Source organism: Molothrus aeneus, chromosome 13, assembly GCF_037042795.1.
Source record: "Molothrus aeneus isolate 106 chromosome 13, BPBGC_Maene_1.0, whole genome shotgun sequence".
NCBI lineage: Eukaryota > Metazoa > Chordata > Aves > Passeriformes > Icteridae > Molothrus > Molothrus aeneus.
In genome coordinates, this window is record NC_089658.1 from 5,087,149 (window position 1) to 5,110,994 (window position 23,846).

At 39.7% G+C, this 23,846-nt stretch overlaps 1 protein-coding gene across 1 annotated transcript in view; it reads left to right on the forward strand.

The window, feature by feature from the left end:
- Nucleotides 1-947: 947 nt before the first annotated feature.
- The window catches only part of HERC1 (HECT and RLD domain containing E3 ubiquitin protein ligase family member 1), an 83,340-nt gene continuing 60,441 nt past the window's right edge, over nucleotides 948-23,846 (forward strand). Inside the window, exons 1-10 of the mRNA XM_066558473.1 lie at nucleotides 948-1,001; nucleotides 14,047-15,002; nucleotides 16,227-16,322; nucleotides 16,625-16,819; nucleotides 18,476-18,787; nucleotides 19,380-19,476; nucleotides 21,017-21,160; nucleotides 21,768-21,895; nucleotides 22,780-22,924; nucleotides 23,016-23,187. Of these exons, the coding sequence (XP_066414570.1) occupies nucleotides 14,073-15,002; nucleotides 16,227-16,322; nucleotides 16,625-16,819; nucleotides 18,476-18,787; nucleotides 19,380-19,476; nucleotides 21,017-21,160; nucleotides 21,768-21,895; nucleotides 22,780-22,924; nucleotides 23,016-23,187 (2,219 nt within the window). The 5' untranslated portion in view covers nucleotides 948-1,001; nucleotides 14,047-14,072. The remainder of the gene's footprint in view (nucleotides 1,002-14,046; nucleotides 15,003-16,226; nucleotides 16,323-16,624; nucleotides 16,820-18,475; nucleotides 18,788-19,379; nucleotides 19,477-21,016; nucleotides 21,161-21,767; nucleotides 21,896-22,779; nucleotides 22,925-23,015; nucleotides 23,188-23,846) is intronic.

Genomic DNA, 23,846 nt, shown 5'->3' on the forward strand with positions numbered 1-23,846 from the left:
TCTTCCACTTGAAGAGCATAAACAATTATTCCCTGTTCATCTATTTCACCTCACTAATCTTTGTAAGCTTCCATTGTATTCCTGACTTAGGCTGTACTCAAATGTCTGCAGTCCCTTCTTGCAGAGTTTTCCTCTTGCTTCTTGTCAGTTTTCCCATTTACTGAGTCTATGAATGTCTTCTGATTCAGTCATGACATCCCTAATGTTGTATGGACTGTACCAGTTCATGTGGGTATAACTGAGATTTCTCACTATGCTGTTTATTGCCGCTGTGGCCTCACTCATCTTGGTGTGCTGTCGTTGCTGCCACCATCTAAGCCTGTGACAGTGTTCACCGCATCCTTTATCCTTCTTCAGACTTGGAATTTCATTCCTCAGCGACAGTTTTACTATTTGCTGTTATGTTGTTCATTTTGTTTGAGGAAACACTTTAATATACTCCTGCTTGTCCTCTAATGTGATTCGTTCTCCCTTTCCGCACTTTTTGTCCCTGCATACGGCATCCATTTCTCTTCACTGAATGTCCAACACATCAATTCCATCAGGATCCCGGCCTAAACGAGGTGCTTCGTTTCCCTGACCCGTTTCTTTGGTCGTTTTTATGAGAAAGCATTAGTCTGCTCTTCCTCACGCTCGCAGAAGACCAATAAACCCCACAGTGTGGGCACTGTCTGCATTCCCAGTGCCCGCAGCGCTTCCCTTTAGCCGGGCCGAGCCGCTCCCGCCGCACGTTCCGCCGCCGCTCCGGCCTCGGGGGCGCGCCGCGCGTGCCCGCGCACGGGAGGCGGCGGAGGCGGGGAGCGGCCGGCGCTCTCGCGAGAGCCGCGCGGTAGCCCCGCGAGATCGGCGGCTCCCCGCCCGCGTCATGTTTTCCCTGTGACAATTCGGGCCGGGAGGACGCGGCTCCCGGCGGGATCTCCGCGCTCCGCTCTCCGCGCCCCGCCGGTCCCTCCCGCGGGGCTCCCGGGCCGAGCGCCGCCGCCTCCCCCCGCCGCTGCCTGGTGAGCGCGCGGCCGCGTGGGGCTGAGAAGCGCGGGCAGGGGCGGGAGGCCTGGGCGAGCCCAGGGCCGGGATGGCTCTCCCCGCGCCCTCCCCGCCCGACAACACCGCGGGGCCGCAGCTGCAGCCGCGGGCGGCCGGGAGCGGGGGAAGGTGCGGGCGGCCGTGAGGAAAAGGGGAGGCAGGTGGGGCCGGTCAGGTGTCACTGCCCTGTTGCTGAGGGTGGGACAAGGAAGGGCGTCCTCCGGCAGCTCTTCTTCCTTCGTGGAGGATTTTGTGCCTTTTCAAAGCGGTATAAACTGTGCGAATTCTGCACTGTGCTTCGACTGAGGTCCTCGGAGCCTGTGCTTTTTTCCCCATGAACCTCATGAATGCTGTTGTAGTGTGGCCGTGCATTTTCCTCTAAATGTTAAATGCATCTCTGAGTACGTGCATCCCAGGTGGACCCGGCAGGTGTCACAAAATTCAGTCTGAAATTTGTCATGTTTGCCTTCATCAGCTGTGTGCATGACTGTAGGTAGGTGTTCCTTGTGTCTCCAGACCTGTCATCTGAATTGCACCGTCTTCCCGTGGCGTGTTTGTTGGGTCTTGCTTGCAATACTGAAAGATTATATGTATACTTTTACTTAGAGATGATTTCTTTTGTATTTCAAACTGAGGTCCTAGCAGGTGTTTTGTTGTTTTGTTTTGAGTTTGGTTTTTTTTAACTCCATATGGTTAATTTCATTGGTATGTTGCTGTACACAAGCTGCTTTTCATGTTTTTTAAAGGGCAGAGTCCTATTGTTATGCCCTCTCCCTTTCACAGTATATAGGAGAGGTTTAGTGCAGTTGAAACATTTTAATTTCTGTTGCCACATATCTAAACTGATTGATTCCTCGTGAGTGGTGTAATTTCTTTAGCTGGAACTGTGTGCTCTATATACATGCAAACACATCCTGTATGTGTCTGTATATGTACATGTGTATATTGTCTTACGAGGTTGATCAGATTTGTAGTTTAGCAGAGTGTTCTATGCTGGTATTTCATAACAAAGCCTCAGTTTACATGTGCTGAATTTAATGCTCCTTGTTAGAGACCCCATGTATACTATGTCTGCTCTATTGGGATATGGGACTGTGGAGGCCTTTGATCTGAGGGTTAAGTCTCACATAGTTTTGGGGAAAATTATAATAGATATTTAATGTGGAAAGGTAGACTGTGTACCTGCTCAGTCTACTACTACTTTGCCACTCTGAGAGGAATCTGTTTTTTGTGTGAAAGATTAAAAGCTGTACAACGTTGTGCTACAGGACAGAGTGGCATTGCCCGTCTCCTGTAGCCTTGTACCTTGTGGAATTTGTTAGGTGGCTGTATCACAGTGGTTGTGTTTTAAAATGAAACATCTTTAAAGCTTTTTGTCTCTGAGTGCAAACCTGTAGTGAGGTTTTCCTCTGTGCTCCTGTGGTCTTATTTAAATATGTCATGGATATTTTGTTCTTTGAACATTAGGTCTAGACGAGTTTATGGGGTTGGAAGTGTGTAAGTTGAAGGGGAAGTGGGAGTCTTGAAATTTTTTTTGGAAACTGTGTAAAGGAGGCGTTTATCTAATTGTTATTAAGCAAAGGGATGTCAAGTCTTTGACTTATTTTTGCCAAGAGACTGCTTGGCATAGTAAGAATATAACACAGTATTTTTTTTTGTTAATTTAATCTGTAAACTGAAAAATAGTTTAACAGTGAAAACTTGTTCTGCTGTTTCAGAACTGAATTAAATAGATAGTAGTTGATTAAAGATCTTTGTTGGGTTTTGCCTTTAGTTTACCAATCTGAGGTAGCCATGAAGTTTATTTTTCAAAGAAAACAGTACAGGGGTGCTCTGCAGAAGCATATGAATATTTAAATTTATTAATAATATTAATATTTTAAATGATCAGTAATGACTGGAGTAGGACCATTTTAAGCATGGGGAAGCTACATATGAAATTGGCAGTAATATTTGTGTTTGGTAAAATTGTGTACGTTTAAGATGTTAAGACACATGTAGTATTCCAATTTTTCTTTCTGTTTTTAGTGTTATTATTCTTGTAATACTCATGGGGTAGAGATGCGCTCATTCCCATTTTAAAAGTAAGTAATGGAGACAGAAATGATATGTATTTTAGGTAGGCTTGGTGGAGCAGGTCATAGGTTATCAGGAAGTCATTAGCCTTTCAAAGCAATGGCCTTAGATCCTGTACAGATATTTAATCCTCCTCTGTTCATGGAACTTGAAAGATTTTTTTATCTTGCACTGGTGTGTTTTAGTTCAAAGCAGGATGCAATTCTCTCTGGCTGATTTTTCCTCCCTGCTGTCAAAGTCGTGGGCAGTGAATGGTGAGCACTGTGCTGGTTGTGTTTGCTGTGATTGGCTCTCAGAAGTACTCAAACTCTAAATTGCTGCCACGGTTTCTTTTTGTCTGTTTCCCTTGCACTGACTTACAGTCAAGTGGAACATTCAAATCTAGTAGGTGTTAGCTCTTTAAAACATCTGAAGTAGCCCTCAGAAATCGAAGCTCTCTTGTTCCAGGGCTGCTTGAAATAAGTGCTGGTGTGCTGCAGCTGCTTGCTGTGCATTTGAGTCATTCAGAGCAACCCTTGTAAATTGTTAATATGAAAAAAGGAAACAAAGCCAGTCTGGAGCCCAGTGGCTACAGGATCTGCCCATCAACAGCCGGTGTAACTGTGACCTTGGAACTGGCCAGGTATATTCCCTGGCCTCTTGTGATTGACCTGATGTCAGCTATTGGGGAGAATGTTCAGGTGGCTCAAGCAATCATCTTCTCTGCTGGAAGTTGGAATTAATTTGCTGCTTTAGGAAGAGCCTGCAGTTTGAGTCCTTACTAGTAACAATTTTTTTATTTGCTAGGACTAGATAATTCTGAAATTTCATCCTCAAAACATTTCCTTACAAATGCATGAATTCACACAACAGAAGTTTCTTTTTCAAGTAGTTCTAATAGGAGTTCTCTGACTGAAGAAATGCAGATGTTAACAGGAAGTGTTAACACAAAGGTGCATCCACAACTTAGCTGGGCAGCCTGCTCCAGTGTCTCACCACCCTCATTGAGACGTTTCTTCTTTATATCCAATGTAAACCTACTCATATTCAATTGAAAACTTTAAAATTTAGAATTTCCTGTTGTCCTGTCACCTCAGGCCCTGGTAACAGGTATCTCTCCATTGCTTTTCTATGCCCCCTTTATACAGATATCTATATCTATAGAGATATTGATCTATCTAAGGGCTGCAGTCCACCTTTCTGCTTACATACAGCTAACCTGAAAGTTGAATGTGTTTGAATTTTGACTGTCTGTATTGCACTCTCCTGTCTGTTGCTGAGTTTTCAAGTCATGATTTCTAGTAAATACATCTTTAAAATTTCTGTAGTTTTTGCAAGAAAATGTCTGTTCCTATGTGTTGTGGTTTTTGAAAATATTGTTACTACACTACACAGTAGAAGTACAAGTGATTGTACCTTTTGGGGAGAGTGGTAGTGCTAAAACCTCGCCATAGTTTTCATCCCTTTTCCAATGAAGGATCAGGCACCTTTCTTTGCTCAAATTGTTGGGATGTTTTGGTGCATAGGGAATTTCTGCTTCTCAGTTCCTCTTCACTAACTGCTTTTGATGATTGTGTATGTGGAGCACCTTGCATTCTCAGCTTTTGTTTCAGTAACCTTAAAGCATCTGAAGAAGTAATGGATTAAATTGATTTTTCTAAGTTTATCTGCTGAACAATAATGATCGTTTTTATTTCTTCTCTGCTTGGGTAGATTTTGTACAGCCCCTGGGGGTTTACACTGAGAAGCCATGATAAGGTTTTTGTATCACTTTCCTTTTAAACACTAAAGCCAAAAGGGCAAATAGCTTTAATTTCATATTAACTTAAAAGTAATTTCGTCTTCCTTTAGTCTGTCTCCAAAAAGATTTTTGGAGTAACCAGTTGTGACCAGCTGAAAGCATAGGGTTATATTGGTTTCAGTACTTATTCAGTATTTATTCATTCCTGAGAATGAATAAATAAATAATCCCACAGGAACCTAAATCATGTAGGAAGACGAAAAGTGGAAGAATATCAAGTAGAACCTTACCATGGCTTACTTCACAAATATAAGGTTAGATGGAATTCAATATCTGCAAAGAAAAGTAGATGGTTGTTTGCATAATTAATCTTACTCTGAATGATTATGTCATTCATTTAGTTTTCATATGCTGAGCAGGAGGCTGATAGAAGGAGGAAAGTACTGGCCCTTGTGCTCAGTGGAGACAGATGTTCACATGAATTGATGCTGGTGTGTGTTTCACTGTAATGTTTCAGTAGGGAAGGCCAATCTGCTGTAGCTGCTGTTCTTGGCTTGCTTTCTCTGGGTTAGTTCCTTTTGTTCCTTGCTTCCCAGTCCAGATTTGTAGGAGACCACAACTTATTTTTTCTCTGCTGTTTTACAGTCCATCTCCTGTTATTAGCACTGCTGCCTTTTTTATTTTTTTGCTGCTTCTGAGGACATTTTTGGCTTTCAATTCTGTGTGAACTTGTAGTAATTTCTCTGCAGTGCAAACACTTTCTAATTTATCTTTTTCTTTTTTTCTGTTCTGTGACTGTTTTGGATAGATTCCATTCACCTTGCATCTCTCATGACAGTGTGTCCAGACTACATGGACAGGCCAAAAAGAGCATTTGAAGATTCCTGCCTTGTACAGTGATCTACAGTGCTTTTTGGCACTAGTGGAATAGTGAACAGATAACTGTTCTAGCCAGCATTATGTCCTGTTGGTTTCAACTGTCACAGTGTCCCCTTGCTGTAAGCCAAATGAAACGTCTCGTGGGTTTTACATTTCTGTACATTTCATATTTTTGGTATGTGACAAGGCAGGATTTTAATTACTTTTATATATTCTTGGTTTCTAAATCACCTTTCCAGTAAAAGGCTCTAAATGTTGTTTGGAGCTCTGATACCTGCTGCTAAATCCTGTATATACAGTCCCTTATTTAGGAAAAAAGGGAAGCTTTCATTGTAAACTTCTAATAAGGATTGCAAAAATTGCTGCACTCCAGCAGCTGGCAGCACGTGAAGCAAGATTCTTACTGGGACTTGGTGGCTTCTTTGTAAGAAGTATGAAAGACTGAAATGATAAAAACTTAGGGTAATCTGTCATTTTATGGAACATCAGGAACTGTTAGGAGTGGAACTTGGCAAAACCAGAGAACAGGCCTTCTGCTGCACAAAATAAAGGTACAGCCATATCTTGAATTGCACATTCAGCTCTGGAGTTGTACAGGTTAGGAATTTGACAGAATATTGAGGAAATAATTTAATAGTCTTGGATGCAGACTAAAGACTTTGGTTTACTGGTAAGAACGTTACATGTATTTGAATGAAAAAATAATTTAAAAGGGTTCTAAGTGTTTATGCTAAGAAACTGAAATGTTGAAACTTTGAAGAGATTCCACTTGTATAATGCAGCTGTAATACTGTCATCACAGTGAGGCAGTAAATAGAAACATATTATATTAGGTTTTCTGTCATATTTTAAGCAAATCAGCTTTTCCAGAGCTGTGATTGGCAATGAACTCAGAACTTCTACTTTATCAAAACTTATCTAAAATAACATCCCAGAATAAGTTCTTCAGTAGTCGGTGTCACTTGCAGTGAATGAATTGATTTATATTTTTAATGAGCTCCTAGAATTATCTGATCATTCTGACTGTGAAATCTTTCCTGAGTTTTGTGTGAGCCACAAAATGCTTGGTATTTCTGACCCATCACAGAAGTTAATTTCTCCCTGTTGCAAACAAAGCTTTAACTACTTGTAGCAGCATCAAGAGCTGTAGTGTGATCTGGCTGCCATCTGCTTAAATATTAAATTTTCTACTCCTTTTTAGAAACCACGCAGGTGCCATCAGGCTGAAGGGACCTTGAGCACAGGAGGTGCTCTAGGAGTCCCTCAGGTTGAAAATAACAAATGGAACTGGCAGGCTCCAGGGAGCTCATTGTCATGAACACACAGTGAGGAGCTCTCTGTGTGTGTGGTACAACATCGCAGGCAAGCAGCGAACAGAGTTCACTTTCACAACCAGATCTTTAGATTTCATTTTGGTGTTTCCTGCCTGTGATTTGGCTGTGTAGACAGACCTCTTGTGTTGCAAGCTTTTGTAATTAGGTTCCCATAAAATAAATGTAGTCACCTTCTGATGAAGGTTGCTGAAATTGCTGATTGTAGAGAGGGAGAGAGTGAATGCTTGTGAGGTTTATTTTTCCTCTGAGAAAACTTTTTATTTTTAGGATATCGAATATTTACAGCTTGATAGGTGCAGTTTTTCAAGAGCTTTGCAGAAAATAAAGCTTTCAGCTACTTTTGTAGGAGTTCTAAGAGCCTGAGCACTTGGCTTCTGTCAGAATAATTTTGTGTATGCTTGGTTTCTGCTGCAGTCAGGCTAAGTTAAAGAAAACTGTGGTAGTAAATTCTGTCCTTGTTATATCTTCAGTGTGTGTGCTAGTGTCACTGATTTAAAAAAATTGATTTTCTTCATACTAATTGAAGATACTGGACATAATTTTATGCAATTTATATTTTTGAAAATCTCCATGGACTGTGAGTAGTTCTGCCTACCTTAAACACTATGTTAAAATACATCCCCCTTGTTTGCTGTGTTCATTTGACAACACTTCATGTAACATGAATTTTGCTTTTTATCCCTGTATTACAATGTTTACTTCTTTGGACCTTGTACAGGGAGGGATGCACAAAGCTGTAAAATAACAATTAATCAGGAAGATTTAGGTTTGTTCAAGCAATGGGAAATCACTGTGCTTCAAGATTTACCTACATTTCTGAGCTGATTGTTCATATTTTCCTTTTCACAGCCTGAACAGCAGTTGCACCTTCTTCCTCCTTATCTATGGACTTGTATTATTCTTGCTGAATACCAGTGATCACCTGCATTTGGCAGTGAGGTGGAGCCAATCTGTTGGAGGCAATGATCTTTGGGGGGGAAGGGCCCTAAATCAGCTCCTCCCTTCCACATGTTTCGATGATTTTCTGTCTCCTCCTAAGCTGAGTGTGTGTGTGCACTGTGGACTTAAAATGCAAAACATGTTTTGTGGGGAGACTACTCTTACACTCTCTAATCAAATCAACTAGATAATAGTTCTACTTTTTAAGGATCTTTTCTACAACTTTCTTTAAATCAAAACATAAACCCTTTGTTTTTTTCTTGTCATGACTTTCACACTTACATGCTTCCTGCAGGCATTCAGTGTCACCATTTTTGATTTGCCCTGAGCTGTTCCTGATCTCCTCCAAAGGAGCTGCAGTGTGATGTAGCCGCACTGTACAGCTTCTGCCCAATCTCCACCTTCCTTTAAATTGTTCCAGCAATCTTTCTCTTAGATCTACACCCAGCAACTTCTGAGGAGCTTTTTTTAAATTCTAAGCATTTTTTAAAATCTAAACCCTAGAAGGGAGCTTCCTATTTACTTATATTAGGATAAATTTGTTGGGTGCATGGAGGTGCTTCTTGGGTGACATTCAAGTATCTCCCATAATTTCTCAGCTGACATGGAAAGGGAAGACTGGCAATTCCTTTGGGGCATTGTGTATGTTCTGTCCAGGGCCTGTCTGTCCTGCTGCACTCAGAAACAGGAGCTTTAGAACTTTACGGACTTTAGCCTTCAACCCCATGCCAAAGTCCTTTGTAAATTACCCTCATTTCCCCTGTTCCCTTGGAGTATAGGAGTATTTGGGGCAGTTTCCAAAGTCCTCACTCCTGTGACTGTGTTGAAGTTGAGAATTTCCCATACTAACTTCTTTAGTAATGTTTTTTCCCCCCTTGTGAGTTCTTATTCTTGCATTTGAAGGTGATCAAAGCTGTCCCACTTACCTCAAAGTGGCAAGACCTAAAAACTTCTTGGTTTCCTGAAGCTGTAGTAAAAATCTGAAAAAAATGTTTGTTCTTAGAGGTTTGACAGTCTTCATGCCTGAGCCAACCAAGTGGGTTTATGAGAAATATTTAGTGTCTCCTTTGTTCCCTTTCTAGAAAAATCCCTTTCTATAGTTAATTTAGGAGATGGTGGTAAGTTGCTGGAAAATCTACTGTTACTTCTCAGCCCCATTTTACCTCACATATATCACTTTTATGTAAACAAAAAAAAAATTATACAGAATTTTCTTGATAATTTCACTTTGATGTTAACTGAAATGCTTTGGAAGAATTATTCCCCTTCGAAAATAAATAATTGTTGCAGAAAGATTCCTTGTGTTTCAGACACATGTACATGAAACACAGATATTTTTAGTATCTAATATAAATACCAAAATATAAATATATATGTATATATGCATGTATGCATATATATATTAAAATATTGAAATATTTGTGGTGGAATACCTATTTTGTTGTATCTCCTGGTCAGTTGTGCATTAAGGTGTTAGTCATCCATGCAATCAGTGACTTGGTATTGTATATATGAAATAAGCAAGGTGGGATTAATGACAAGATCAAATTCCTCTTTTGTGATTAAATTGCTGTGGTGGCAGAGAGAAAGAAGGAACAGCATTCATAGTTTATCTCCTCATCATTTATTTCTGTTTCATGGAAATAACTTGTAAATGTAGTTAGATGCATCTCAGTCGCTTACTTTATTCTTGTTTGAGATAGGGGAATAGTTCTTTTTCCTAAAAAAAGATGCAGTTTTTCTCAGTGAAAGAATTGGCTGTTTGGCCTATTTCATTATTGATATAAACTTAATTTTAATTTTAATATGCCCAACTGTCTGTTGTATTTAATAATGCCTTGGAATAGGCCATTCACAATATCAATACATGTAATGTATTAGTTATTGTAGGCAAGCTTCCACCACAAAAATTAATATTTGAAGTGACCTGTAAAAATTAGCTGGTGGTTTCAGGCTGAATTGATTCCTACTTAAGAAAAAACAAACTCTTTAATAACACAGCATATTTTAAATTCTTTAACATTATTTGTTCAGCCACTGAAGACTGCATGCTTTCCCTAAAATATGACAACTGTCCTCTTTCTCCTTATTTTTCTCGAGAGGGAAGATCTTAAGTGTATCAGTTATTATTAGTGTATACTCTGTCTTGCTGACAAACATTTGCAGGCTCTTGGTTTTGTGTTTATTTTTTCATTAAGTGCAGCAAACACATCTAATCAAAAACTTCTTAAAAATCATCATCTAACTAAATATATGAAGAGAAATAAATGGATAAAGGGGTAATGAAATTTGTCATCAGCTTTCCTTCTGAGTTCTTGGCTGTGTGGAAATGCATGCCAATCTCTGAGTTATTATGGTTTCACAATCACCAGGGCTGCTTGTAAGTTGATTTCTTTGAATTTGAAATGCATCCTATTACCTCCTGTCTGTGCTTACTAGTTATGGCAAGATGTGGAAACTTGATTCTGAGCTTACAATTCAGGTGCTAGTTTGGCAGTGTGGTGTGGGTTTTCATATGGGGAAAACCATGGACAGACCAGAAGTACCTGGTTTTGACTTTGAGCTTGAAGAGACAGAATCTGGGGACACACAATCAGTCTGCAGTGGGATTCAGCTTTGGGAGTTACAGGTTCACTTCGGGTGCATTTAAAGCAGTGGACTGATAAAAGGAAAAAGAACCTTTGTCTCTGCTGCAGGTAATTTTCATGTTTCTTATAACATTAAAAGAGACCTCTCTTAAGAGTATTTTCTTCCAAAATTTAAATTATCTACTCTCCTCTTAGCTCAGGCAGAAGCCTTCCCTGATTATATTCCTCGTGTTTCCACAGGTTTCATTTTAAAATTCTTTTCCTCACATTCCCTTTCATTTGATGTAAGAGGAGCAAACAGCAGTTGGTGTCCAGTGCAGTGATGGGTAACAGCAGCTCTCCCTGTGCTTGTGCATTATTCCAGTAGAGGATTTGTGAGCCTGAGCCGTTCCTTGAGCTCCGTGGCAGCCCTGGCTGTGGTTCTCAGGGTGAGCACTGGAGGCAGGCTTGCTTATTCCTTATTCCTTATTCCTTATTCCTTATTTCCTTATTCCAGTAGAGGATTTGTGAGCCTGAGCCGTTCCTTGAGCTCCGTGGCAGCCCTGGCCGTGGTTCTCAGGGTGAGCACTGGAGGCAGGCTTGCTTACCTTCACGAGTCTTTCCGTGCAGCTCAAGCTGCTGCCGCTGCCGTTGTGGAAGAAAAATTCTCCATCCCGGATACACAGAACTTGGCTCTCAGGGTTTGGTGGATGCATTTTCCCCCCGCTGTTCCCTGGAGTAAGCTTTTGAAATAGGTGTTACATTTGGTAACACTGTTGAAATCTTTGTTCAACTCTGAGTTTTAAGTTGATTTACCAATAGGCAGCAGTAAAATATTGCAAAAATTTACTGCCCCAAAATGGTGATTTCCTCAACAGAAACTGTGGTTCTGAAAGATATGACAAACAAGCTGTGTTGCACATTCTCACGGTTCACTTCTTTATTTTTTACCCCCCCTGCTGAGGAGCAGGAGGAGAAAGGGAGGAATAAGGGCAGACAGAGTGGATGTTTTGTTTGTTTGTTTGTTTAATATAAATCCCAGAAAGTTCTGGGTACTTTAGTTTGAAGTGTTTTAAGTGTTCAGTGTTGAAATAGTTTTATAAAGCTGTTGTTATACATTTAGATTGTTACAGGTTTATGATGACAAGAGAAAAATACTTTTCTCCATTTGTCACATGTTTCTGGCTTCTCCGTGTGTGCTTGGCCATGTGATCAGCATGTTCAGAAAGTGTGTGGGACTGCACCCCGTGGGACTGGCCCACCCTGCACACTTGGTACCTTCCACGTGTTCACCTGACCCTGCAGTGCTCAAATACAGTGAAACAGCAGTGAGCATTCACTTTAGCTTTCAAAGCCAAATATATTTTCTTTTTGTCTGCCCTAAAAAGAACTCAGATGTTCGTGTCTAGGCTCTGGAGCAATTATAAACCTTGTATTTGTGGCAGTGAGCTGGAAGAAATGAACCCTACCTATACCCTGTGTAGCTGTTACCTGGTTTCTGCTTAACTGCAGTGATCTGTAGTTGTTACATGCAGAGAGAGATCTTTTACAATTATATTCAGAGAGTATTTCCAGGATTGTGAGCAGTGTCTGGTTAAAGCCTTCTGCCTGTCACACGAAACTGAATGTTGTTTTCAAGGTGGACCAACGATTTCTTCTGAAAGCTGCAGAAGGAGAGTAGGGCACTGCTGAGGGCTCAGCTTCAAGCTTCAGTCTCTATTTTTAGAGATGCATACAAGGGCAGGAGGGAAAAAATTCTATCAGTTTTCAGGAAAAGCAGCAGTATTTGCTGTACCTTTGAGGTACATGAGCACATTTTGAAGTTTCTGAAAGAAGAGTAGCTGGTGAAAGCATAAAGCCCATGAATAAGTCTGTTTGGGAACTTCTTAATGGAGCCACATCCTCATGTTTCACCTCTTGATAGGGCACAGACCTCACATAAGACCAGAGTTAGGACGTTTACATTACTTGGCCTTAGAGTTTCTGTTAGGATCCAGTGGTAGTCAGCAAATACTTCCTGACAAATGAGATGGTGTTGCTCTTCCTTCGTCAGCAGGGTCCTGGGTGTAATAGTACCTGTCTGTGTCACTTTGAGGCCCAGCTGCTGGGAAGTTTTGTGGTGTGAGTACACAGAAGGTGTGTCTTGTATGAAATGCAAGGAATGCTCCCTGCTCTGATTTAACAGCTGTGGCTCCAGGTTCTGTGGGATAGTCCTGGGTAAGGGGCTGCTCTAGTGCAACAACAGTTGCTTGGGTAAGGCTCTCGGGGGCTCATGTAAAGCTTTTTTGAAGGTATTCATCTGTTGTAGGGAAAATTTGGCTGAAATAAAAGTAGGTGCTTAATAGCACACAGTATGCTTTTTTGGCAGATCTGTTGGCAGAATAACTGTTGTAGTTGATGTTTTTAATTTATGATTTTAGGTGTGAAATGTCAAGATAAAACAAGGACCAAATTGCACTGCCTGTTACCCGTTGTCCTACAAGCACGACATGGCAGCAGTTCTGACTTTCCATGCACGGCAGAGACTCTCTCCACCCCCAGGAGTTTAGTTTGAAATGAGATCAAATAGGGCTCACACCACCAAAGGACACAAAACTCTCCTTTAGGCAATGATAGTACTTTTTGGTGAAATTGTAATGCGTTAGGACTTACAGGGTCAAAGAACAGAAAGTAATCATTCAGAACCTATGTAACCCATGGTTAATGATTATAAAACAGGAGTTAAACACATCTGTTTTGTACAATGGGAGGTAAAGCATTACTTTAAAGAAAATTCTTTTAAAAGGAGCAGTTTGAAAACACTCACTTTGAGGAAGCCTCTTTGCATATTAAGCTATAAACTACCTTGGCAAAACTTAGAGTTGACATCAAGAATCCTCTTGAAGAACTGGAGTTCTAAATGCTACTGGCATTAAAATTAGTAACTCAAGTGTCTCTTTAGGATCAGAATGTTCTCTTAATTTGTTAAATTTTAAAATTTTCTCAGACATAGACTTAGAAGAACCCTGGACTCAGCTATTGGTGATCAGTCTGTGTTCTTGTATGTGAGAAATTTTTCAAACTCAGTGTAGGTTTTTAGGAATTGTGATCCTTTATTCAGATAAAATAGCAAAATATCATACCATTACATGGATGATTCTGCAGACATAAATCATGATAGTGGTGAGATATGCTTATCAGCCCTGCACTTTTGTGGTTCTTGACATCTAAATATTAAATTGCCTCATCTGTTGAATGCTGTTCATGTCACTTAGAAGAATTAAATCTGCTTTATGTGAATTTTTGTGCATATGGAATAGAAAATGCAGACTAACTTACACTAAAATTCTTACATCATGTTAAGTAAGTTGTACATGCATATAGGTCAAACGGTGAAACTGGTAATTCTTGGTGGTCAATCTTTCTCTGCTTACCTTCTGAAAGGATTATTTGGGTTTGTCCTGCTGTCAGTAATAAGATCTATAGATAATATTTCATAAACTATAGTGACAGTTGTTTTCATTTGCAGGACTAATGGCAAAGAAGTGAACCAGCATGGCAGCTATGGTCCCACCTGTGAAGCTGAAGTGGCTTGAACACCTGAACAGCTCCTGGATCACAGAAGACAGTGAATCTATTGCAACAAGGGAGGGAGTTTCTGTCTTGTATGCTAAGTTAGTTAGCAATAAAGAAGTAGTGCCATTGCCCCAGCAGGTTCTGTGCCTCAAGGGACCTCAGTTACCAGATTTTGAGCGGGAATCTCTATCTAGTGATGAACAGGACCACTACTTGGATGCTCTTCTTAGCAGCCAGCTGGCACTGGCAAAGATGGTGTGCTCAGACTCTCCGTTTGCTGGAGCTCTTCGGAAGCGTCTCCTTGTGCTGCAGCGTGTCTTCTATGCACTTTCTAATAAGTACCACGATAAGGGTAAGGTGAAACAGCAGCAGCACTCACCAGAAAGCAGCTCTGGCTCCACAGACGTGCACTCTGTCAGTGAGCGCCCAAGGTCAAGCACAGACGCGCTCATAGAAATGGGAGTTCGGACTGGATTGAGCTTGTTATTTGCACTGCTGAGACAAAGCTGGATGATGCCTGTGGCAGGACCTGGCCTCAATCTCTGCAATGATGTTATCCACACTGCAATAGAAGTTGTGAGCTCTTTACCACCTTTATCTCTAGCAAATGAAAGCAAGATTCCACCAATGGGTTTGGACTGTTTGTCACAAGTAACAACTTTTCTTAAAGGAGTAACGATTCCAAACTCTGGGGCAGATACTCTAGGTCGTAGATTAGCTTCTGAGTTGCTTCTTGGTTTGGCTGCCCAACGAGGTGCCTTGAGATACCTTCTTGAATGGATAGAAATGGCTTTAGGTGCTTCAGCTGTAGTAAACACCATGGAGAAAAGCAAGTTACTGCAAAGTCCAGAAGGGATGATCAGCTTTGATTGCTTTATGAGTATATTGACCCAGATGCGGCGATCTCTGGTAGGTATAACCACCTTTGGATTTTCTGCATTCCAGTGTAGTTGCATTCTTAACTGAGTAGTTTCTCCACCCCAAATGCAGTTTGCTGAATATGTTAGAAAGGGGGCTTTTTTTGTGATTTTTTTTTTTTTGTTCCCCCTGTATTTTCTTTGTTACCCACCATCTCTTTCTCTTCCTTCCTGCCCACCTGTTTCCTCATAGGTAAAGATGAAACAGCAAAACAGTCTCTATGTTGCATTTTGGTGTTATTCTCTAACTTCAGGGAAAGAATTGAGGACATACTAGATCCACTTGGACTTGTACATTTAAGTTCATAGCAGAAAAAGTTAGAAAATTCAAAGTTCTGCAATACACCTTGTTTCCTGTTAGTTACTTTTATTGCACATTCCTGCTCCCCCATTCGCCTGGGCCTCTGCTTATTCATCTTCAGGATGTTCAGCAGTTTTGCTGATGCTCAGAATTTAATGTGATAGAAAATGAACTAAATTGGAAGTGTGGCACATTGCTTTGTATATTGAGTGCTCGCTGCTGGTGCTAGATGAATATTGCTTTTCAAGGTATGAAATTGCACAGTACACAGTCAGGAGCTGTGGCAGCCTTCTGTCTCGTGGTGCTCAGACTGAAACAGGAAATGACTTTTTTCCTCAAGTGGTCATGCTTTTTTTTCAGGCTTGTACTGCTTGTTAATAAACATAAACTTTAACATCTAAGAAAGATTCTGAAAAAGATCTAAAAAATATTTTGAAGAATGAGGTCCATGAGAAGAGCATGGCAGTAACAGTATCTGAATTGGAATAAATGTTGTGATGGGCAATGTTATTTGCTGCTGGGTTTGGGCTATATATACAATTAGAGACCAAAATATGAAAGATATGTAAACATAAAATTATTTATGATTAGTAATTTAGAAATAATTATCACTTTAGACATAAAGAACATGCATTTCATTGCAAAATAATATTGGGAGAAATTAACTCCAAACCCAGATACCTTCACAAAACTGAATTAGTAAGAATGTTGGAATAGCACTTGTGACAGTTTTGTTTTCCTGAAGTGTATGCAGGTAACACAGCTCAGGAGAGAGGTAGTGTACTTATGCTTTTCGAGAAAGAGATGTTAATTTTTGCTTAGCCATAAGAACAAATTCCTGATGTATTTTGTGCAGGTGGACTGTTGCTGTATTGGAAGTGTATTTCTCCTAATAACAACATTTAAACATTGCAGGGATCATCTGCTGATCGAAGTCAATGGAGAGAGCCAACCAGAACATCAGATGGCTTATGCTCTCTGTATGAGGCAGCTCTGTGTTTATTTGAAGAGGTATGTCTTGAAAAAAACCTTTAAGTTACTGTAGTTTACTTCCTCCTCACACATGTGATTGGTGTGCACATGTGGGTGTAGTTATTCTGGTCAAAGAGGTGCAAACGACATTGAAAAATAAAGGTGTAGTGAGAGAAGGTCATTAAGCTAATTAGTCAGCAAGCTAATGATACGGTCGTGGTGATTTGGATTTTAGACAGTTACTATGCTGAGGGGCAGCTAAAGCTGCATTAAACACTGTGACTGTATAGGAAGCAATATGCAATGCTGTGAGATGTGGAATGAATCTCTGGTTTGAGCAGGTTTGTCGAATGGCCTCAGACTATTCAAGGACATGTGCCAGCCCTGACAGCATTCAAACGGGCGATGCTCCCATTGTGTCAGAGACCTGTGAGGTGTACGTGTGGGGCAGCAACAGCAGTCACCAGCTGGTGGAAGGAACTCAAGAGAAAATACTTCAACCCAAGCTTGCTCCAAGCTTTTCTGATGCACAGACGGTGAGTGACATCTGTTAATGGTACATTATGTAACATTCAGCAGCTTCATAGTCACAGTATCAAATTGAAAAATAGTACTTTATTTCTGAATGTCAAGTTGCAATGAAGCAAATTGTAATGAATGATGTTCAGAACTGGTCACACAGGTTATTTTACTGAGAATATCTCACTACTTTTGTTGATGCCTGGGAAAAACATTCTGGTTTGGTCTTAGTGACATGCACGCATAAATATCCATGTAACAAGAATGACTGAATTACCTGACTTGCTCTGTAGAGACAAGTGTAGCTGCCTGTAGTTTTTTTGGTGGATTTGTTTCGATTTTGGTATGTTTGGTTTTTGGTGGATTTTTTTTCTGTTTGGTTTGTTTTGGTTTTTGTTTTGTTTGGTTTTTTTAATTGCTGGTTTAAAGGTGCCTTAATGACTGCATGCTGTTTTCCATTGGTAGTTTTCACGCCAGAGATTGCTGAGTTTAAAGCTCCAAACTGGACTAGCTGCTGACACAGCACCTTAATTAGCTTTCTGAAAATCAGTCTGCATGCTCTTTCTGCTCTCAGTCACAGATTCTGCAGTTGCAGCTGGGCACTTCTATTGATGCATGACCCAGAATATAATAGTTTGCTTTTCTGGTACTATATTGGCTTTGCAGTGTTGACTTAAGTAAAAGCACTTTCTGGTCACTAGACAATTTAGGTGCATTTTCTGGAATTGTTTCTATGGACGTCACTGATGTATTTTATATTTCAATGGGTTGCAGGACTGGACATCATAAGGCAAGTTTATGCATTCAGAAAACTTTCAAAACATTTGAAAGACTAATACACAAGAATGGAATGCATGATCTGAATGAATCTATTACTCTTCTAATAGTACTGTATACAACTATACAACAAATTTATGTGATTTTTCCACTTAGCCTTCCACTTGATGATTGTGGTAGGATTATCTGTATGAAGACATTCATTCCCATTGAACAGGGCTGTGGCCACCTGTTGGGGCTGGTTTATAGTGTGCCTTTATGTGTCAGATGGAGCCTCTCACTTCTGCTGTGTTAAGATTCCTGTAGGGAATGATTTCTGTCTTAGTCCATTTGCTGCTGGGTCATTCCTCAGCTGAGCACTGACTTCCTAAAAGGGACGAGTTCTTATTTTCTTAAAAGCTTTTGATCTTATTTCTTTGATGTTCACGTGATTATAGTCTCAAGTGAGTGGATTTTTAGCATTTGGTTTATTTTTGGGATGTTACCGCTTGGTACTGGTTAAAATTAAGCAAAACCTACAGTGTTTTATCAAGCTGTTACTTGGTCTTTTTTGCTTTTAAAACATTAAGATTTCCATCTGTGAGTTTTGGAGATCTGAATGCAGCACAAATTCTACAGCCTGTAGAAGAGATAAAAGTAAATAAAATAATCACTGTTCATACACTTTAGTTGATGATGAAAATAGATTTAACTGTAACATATTTCTCAAGAATTTTAGTTTTACTGCTTGCTGAAATCTAAATTATTTTAACATTGTGTTTTATTTAGTTTTTACATTATTTTATATGAAGAAATCTGAAATTCTTTTAAAAAATACAGACTTCTAGACCTAGATGTAAATTCTGGATTTGTCTAATCTCTGGATTTCTCTATTACATCCTTTTTTCTCTTTGTAGATTGAAGCTGGACAATATTGTACCTTTGTTATTTCTACGGATGGTTCTGTTAGAGCCTGTGGAAAAGGCAGCTATGGGAGACTGGGACTGGGAGACTCCAACAATCAGTCCACATTGAAAAAATTGACTTTTGAGCCTCACAGGTCTATTAAAAAGGTGTCATCTTCAAAAGGATCTGATGGTCACACTTTAGCATTTACAACAGAAGGGGAAGTCTTCAGCTGGGGTGATGGTGACTATGGAAAACTGGGACATGGAAATAGCTCAACTCAGAAATATCCCAAACTTATTCAGGGTCCCCTGCAAGGGAAGGTATGTTTTGTATAGTGGAGCACGTGTTTTTGTTCTGTTCAGCTGGGATGCTGTGTAAAGTTTGAAATAGATAAAATCCTAAGAAAAAGTTCTGTGTTCTTTCTAGACTTCTCTTTGGGGCTGGGTCTGCTTGCAGCAAAACACAAGAGCTTGTGGTTGCCTGTAGGCCTGTGATTTGGGCAGTGGCATTGTCAGGAAAGCTTCTTACAGCCTTGAGTCACAGTTGTTCAGGGGCTTTCGCTGAATTGCAGTTTCAATTTTGCTGGCTGCAACATCAAGGCTTTCACATATAGATTGTTTAGTGTCTTAAACATCCCCTGATGCTGCTTTTTTCCTCCTCTAAGACTAGATATGATGATGCTAAACCTGCTTGATAAATAAATCATTAGTAGTTTTACATATGAACCTTTTATGTATTTATTTCCCCTTATCAAATGAACAGAAAAGATTGCAAAGATTATGTGTGTACTTAATCCCTGTGAATGAACAAGTTAGTTTATGTAGACTCCTTCTGAAACTTGACTCTCCTAATTTTTCCAACTTCCCACTTGATTTGTGTACAAACGTTGTCTTTTTTATGTGTGTAATGTAGGTGGTGGTGTGTGTATCGGCGGGCTACAGACACAGTGCTGCTGTTACAGAAGATGGAGAGCTGTACACATGGGGAGAAGGAGACTTTGGAAGATTAGGTAATTTGAAAATTTCATGAGATACTTTTGGAAAAATTCCTGAGTCTAGTAATGATTTTATACATCTGTTTGCCTTGTTCTCTAATTGTCCACTCTGCATACACATACACATGTACTTGGGTGGGTACATACAGCTGACAAGTGCAGCAGCTCTTAAAAGTTTTCAGTTCAGTTAATTTTACGAAGATTATTTCTAAAAGATTTTTCATTTCAAGGCGAGTTGCTTTTTATTCATTCCTAAGAATGAATGTAAAAACAGTTGACATTTAAAATAAACTGAAATTCTAGATAAACCTCATTTAGTGTGATAGTGGAATGATTCTTTGAGGAATCATAATAATATGGCTAATAATATCAAGGGTCTGATTCTAGTAAGGATACTTCATGTTAAGTCTGCCAGAATGGCTTGTACCTTAATACATCTAAAAAGTTAAATTTAACTGAAACAAGAAACCCTGTATTACTATTTCCTTCAAGTTAACTTGTCTATTTCATCATCTTTGCTGTAGAGCTGCTGTGCCTGGTGTAAAACTACTATTCTTGAGCAGGTTCAGTTGAACCAATAGGTTTTGTGTAGAATATTTTTTCAAGTTGGGCTTTAGTTCCCATCTGTTTTCTTTAAAGGTCACAATCATCAAGTGTAGAGGGGCAAAAGCAAGCAAGTGGCAGGGGTGGAAGATGAGGAGAGTGTTCGACAGTCACAGCTTTCAAGGGAATCAGTAGAAGTTCTGAGTGTACCCCTGTTGTTAAGAAAAGAGCTCTGTGTTAGAGGTTTAACTAGAATTTTGGTGGGAATTGTGGAAACCTTCTCCTTGAGTTTTAGATTATTGTGGAGTTTTGACATCCTTTGGGGGTCTTGGAGTGCACAATGGTTCTAGAGTTCTAGAATGTAGCTAAATGTAACATTTCATTGGGTTACAGGACGTTCTGAATATTTAATCAGTTATGGGTACCAGTGATACTAATTTTCCCCTGTTCTCCATTTTTCTTCGGTATCCACAGACTTTCTGGAGTTTAGTAGAAATAAAACTTTTTATGAAGTAGGTGTTAGCTGTAATGTACATGGTTTCTGCAGAAAGGACCCGTTAGAAATGCGGCTGCCTAAAGGCAGCTGAGGGGCTGATCTGTTCAGTCTGTGCACTATGGACAGGAGTGACAGAGGGCCCTTCTCACAGCTTCCTCATGCTGTGCAGGACACCTGCTGCCCAGCACTGGCAAGTCTAGCCTCCTAATCAGCTGTTATTGAAGGCAGTTGTACTAGCAATTAGTTGTATTTCTTTTCAGCTAGGTAGAAAATAATCATAAGTTTTAGAGGCAGTGAGATCTGACCAGGTGTTCTGGAGTATGTCCTAAAGATTTAATATTTAGCTTTATGACAGATGTCTTTCAAACCTTACTACAAATCTTTCAAAAAAGTTGGCAGAAATCATCATTTGTGATGTCTGCAATACACGTGGAATTTGAATAATCTTATGATTGCAAAACAGATATAGGACTTTAATTGCCATAAAAAGAAAATACTTCTTTCTTTTTTCCTTAGGTCATGGTGACAGCAACAGCCGCAACATTCCAACTTTAGTAAAAGATATTAGCAATGTAGGAGAGGTTTCCTGTGGCAGCTCACACACGATAGCTCTGTCCAAAGATGGGAGAACAGTGTGGTCGTTTGGAGGAGGAGACAACGGTGGGTAAACCAAATGTTTTTGGAAGTAATTCTGGTCTTCTTCCATCTCCCTCATAGTTTCAATACTCCTTGCAGTTTGGTTCTAGTTTTTATTCATCATTTGGTAGCTGTTCAAGAAAGGGATTCTTAAAAAATCTAAATACAATATCTGAAGTTCACCTGCAAGATTATAGGATTAAAAAAAAAAATATTTTCAGCAGGGGAGGAGTTTCACAGCACAGAAAGGTCAGTGAATAGATGAACAGTTCTGGAAAAAATGCTGTGCTGATGACTTCCAAATAAGCTCACTCATGATATGACAGTAGCTAATTATGTCCTACAAACTATTGCATATAAACTGCCTGGGATTTGTGTTTCAATTTTAAAATAGACTATAATAAATATATATTTATATATATATATGTAATTACAAGTCTGTAATTACTGTATTTGAAAGAAAATAGGTTTTATAAAAGTTGTATTATGTTTTAATTTTAAAAATCTACTCTGACATCTTCGGAAATCCAAAAAAATCTTTTTGGGGGTACTTTTTAATTGTTGTCTATCCATTGAAAATACCTTTAAAATACCATTGAAAATAAGAAAGTTGGGTTTCCTCCCTTTGCAGGCAAACTTGGTCATGGTGATACAAACAGAGTGTATAAACCCAAAGTCATAGAAGCCTTGCAAGGAATGTTTATTCGAAAAGTTTGTGCTGGAAGTCAGTCTTCACTTGCCTTGACATCAACAGGGCAGGTAGGCAAAACAAGTTTCACTCAAATTATGGGAGTTGGTGAAGAGGGTCTGGGTTCGTATTATCTCTGCATTTGTTATTTTAACTGTTGAGAAAATGTTCAGCTAGTACTTAAGTAGAAGTGAAGTTCTTGATTAGAGATTGGAGTACCTAATGCACAAGAGTATTTCAAAATGTGCCAAGAGTCATCTAAGACACACTTCTCAAGATTCTTGCTTAGTCTTAGAAAACATGTATTAACCTACGTTTTTAGGTTAATAAATGTAACTAGTATAAAATCAAATTGGATTCAAGACACAAACAACAATGAAATGCTTGTAATTTTTAATGCAGTAAGCAACTCAGGTGATTAAGTGATTTAATAGTTTTTTAAAATGTATATGTATATTAGAATATAGTTATGAACTGCAAGTTTTATTTCTAATCTGAAAAATCTCAGGAGAGCTTGGAACTGAATGTTGAGGTGGTAAACCAGGGCCCTTCCTGGCATGATGGGTGTATGTAATCCAATAAGTATTTCCACACGTGTAACTCAGCTGGCCTCCCCACCTTCAGCTCTGTGACTCAGAGGCACTGGCTTTTCTAAGTGGGGGTTAGGAACCTTGACATTCACTATAGCAGTTTGTTTTCACTATAGCAGTTTGTTTTCACTATAGCAGTTTGTTTTCCTGCAGCAGCCTCCCTGGTCTGTGCTCTGTGGCACCTCAGTGGCTGGGGGAAGGAATGCCCACTCTGTGACACATGTGTTCAGTCAGGAAAGTCCTGTGCACATTGTGCTGAAAGTGTAATGCAGTCCTTGTGCAGGTGGTTTGCTGGGATGTTGTTTGCTGTGCTGAGCAGTAGCTCAGGTGTGACCTGCAGCTCTTGTGTGCTTGCTTTGCTCCAGGTGTACGCGTGGGGCTGCGGGGCCTGCCTTGGCTGTGGCTCTTCAGAGGCGACTGCTCTCAGACCCAAGCTCATTGAAGAGCTGGCGGCTACCAGGATAGTTGACATTTCCATTGGTGACAGTCACTGTTTGGCACTTTCTCATGGTAAAGAGAATAAGCTCTGAAATGACATAATCCTCCTCTAGATCAAAAGCAGTTGTATTTCAGCTTTTTTCTACTTTATTCATGTTTATAGATAATGAAGTTTATGCTTGGGGTAACAATTCAATGGGACAGTGTGGACAGGGAAACTCTACTGGCCCCATTACTAAACCAAAGAAAGTAAGTGGTTTAGATGGAGTTGCAATCCAACAGATTTCAGCAGGAACATCCCATAGCCTTGCCTGGACAGCTCTTCCAAGGGACAGGTAATGATGACATTTGGGACGGGTATAATTTGATTCTTTTATGCAAGTCCTCTTTGGGATATATTTAACTATTCCCTGAAATACATCTCTGTCAAGCATTCTGGTTGTAATGTTTTGTTCTGGAAAGTCTTCTTCCTCTCATCTTTCCTCCCTCCTCTCTGCTAATTGTTGCATGTTACAAGCAAAAGGGTATCAGCACCAAAGATTTGGATATTTCTTCTTTATCTATGAATGTTTCTTACATGTAGTTAGACAAAACCTACCACTGTTTACTAAATATTGACAAGGGAGTCAATATTGTTAGTGGGAGGTGAAACAACTCAGTATTCTTTATTTTTTTGCTTCTGAGGGGATTTTTTATGACTTGGGAAGTTTCTTTTAGTGTAATAAGTAGTACACTAATCAGGAGACTTTCAGAAAGGGGAAGTTCAGACAAATTACTGAGGTGCATTTAAAGATCTTAAAAAATTTCTGTATGGTTGCATGTTAAACTGAAAATAAATAGTTTGGCTATTAATAGATAGTAACTCAAATAATATTTTTACATCAAAGATGTTAGCAAGTGATTGAAGTGAAACAGTAAACGTTTATGTATGAACTAACACAAAGGAACGGAAAAACTTAATATTTGGAAGATAATTCGAGAAGAATTTCAAATG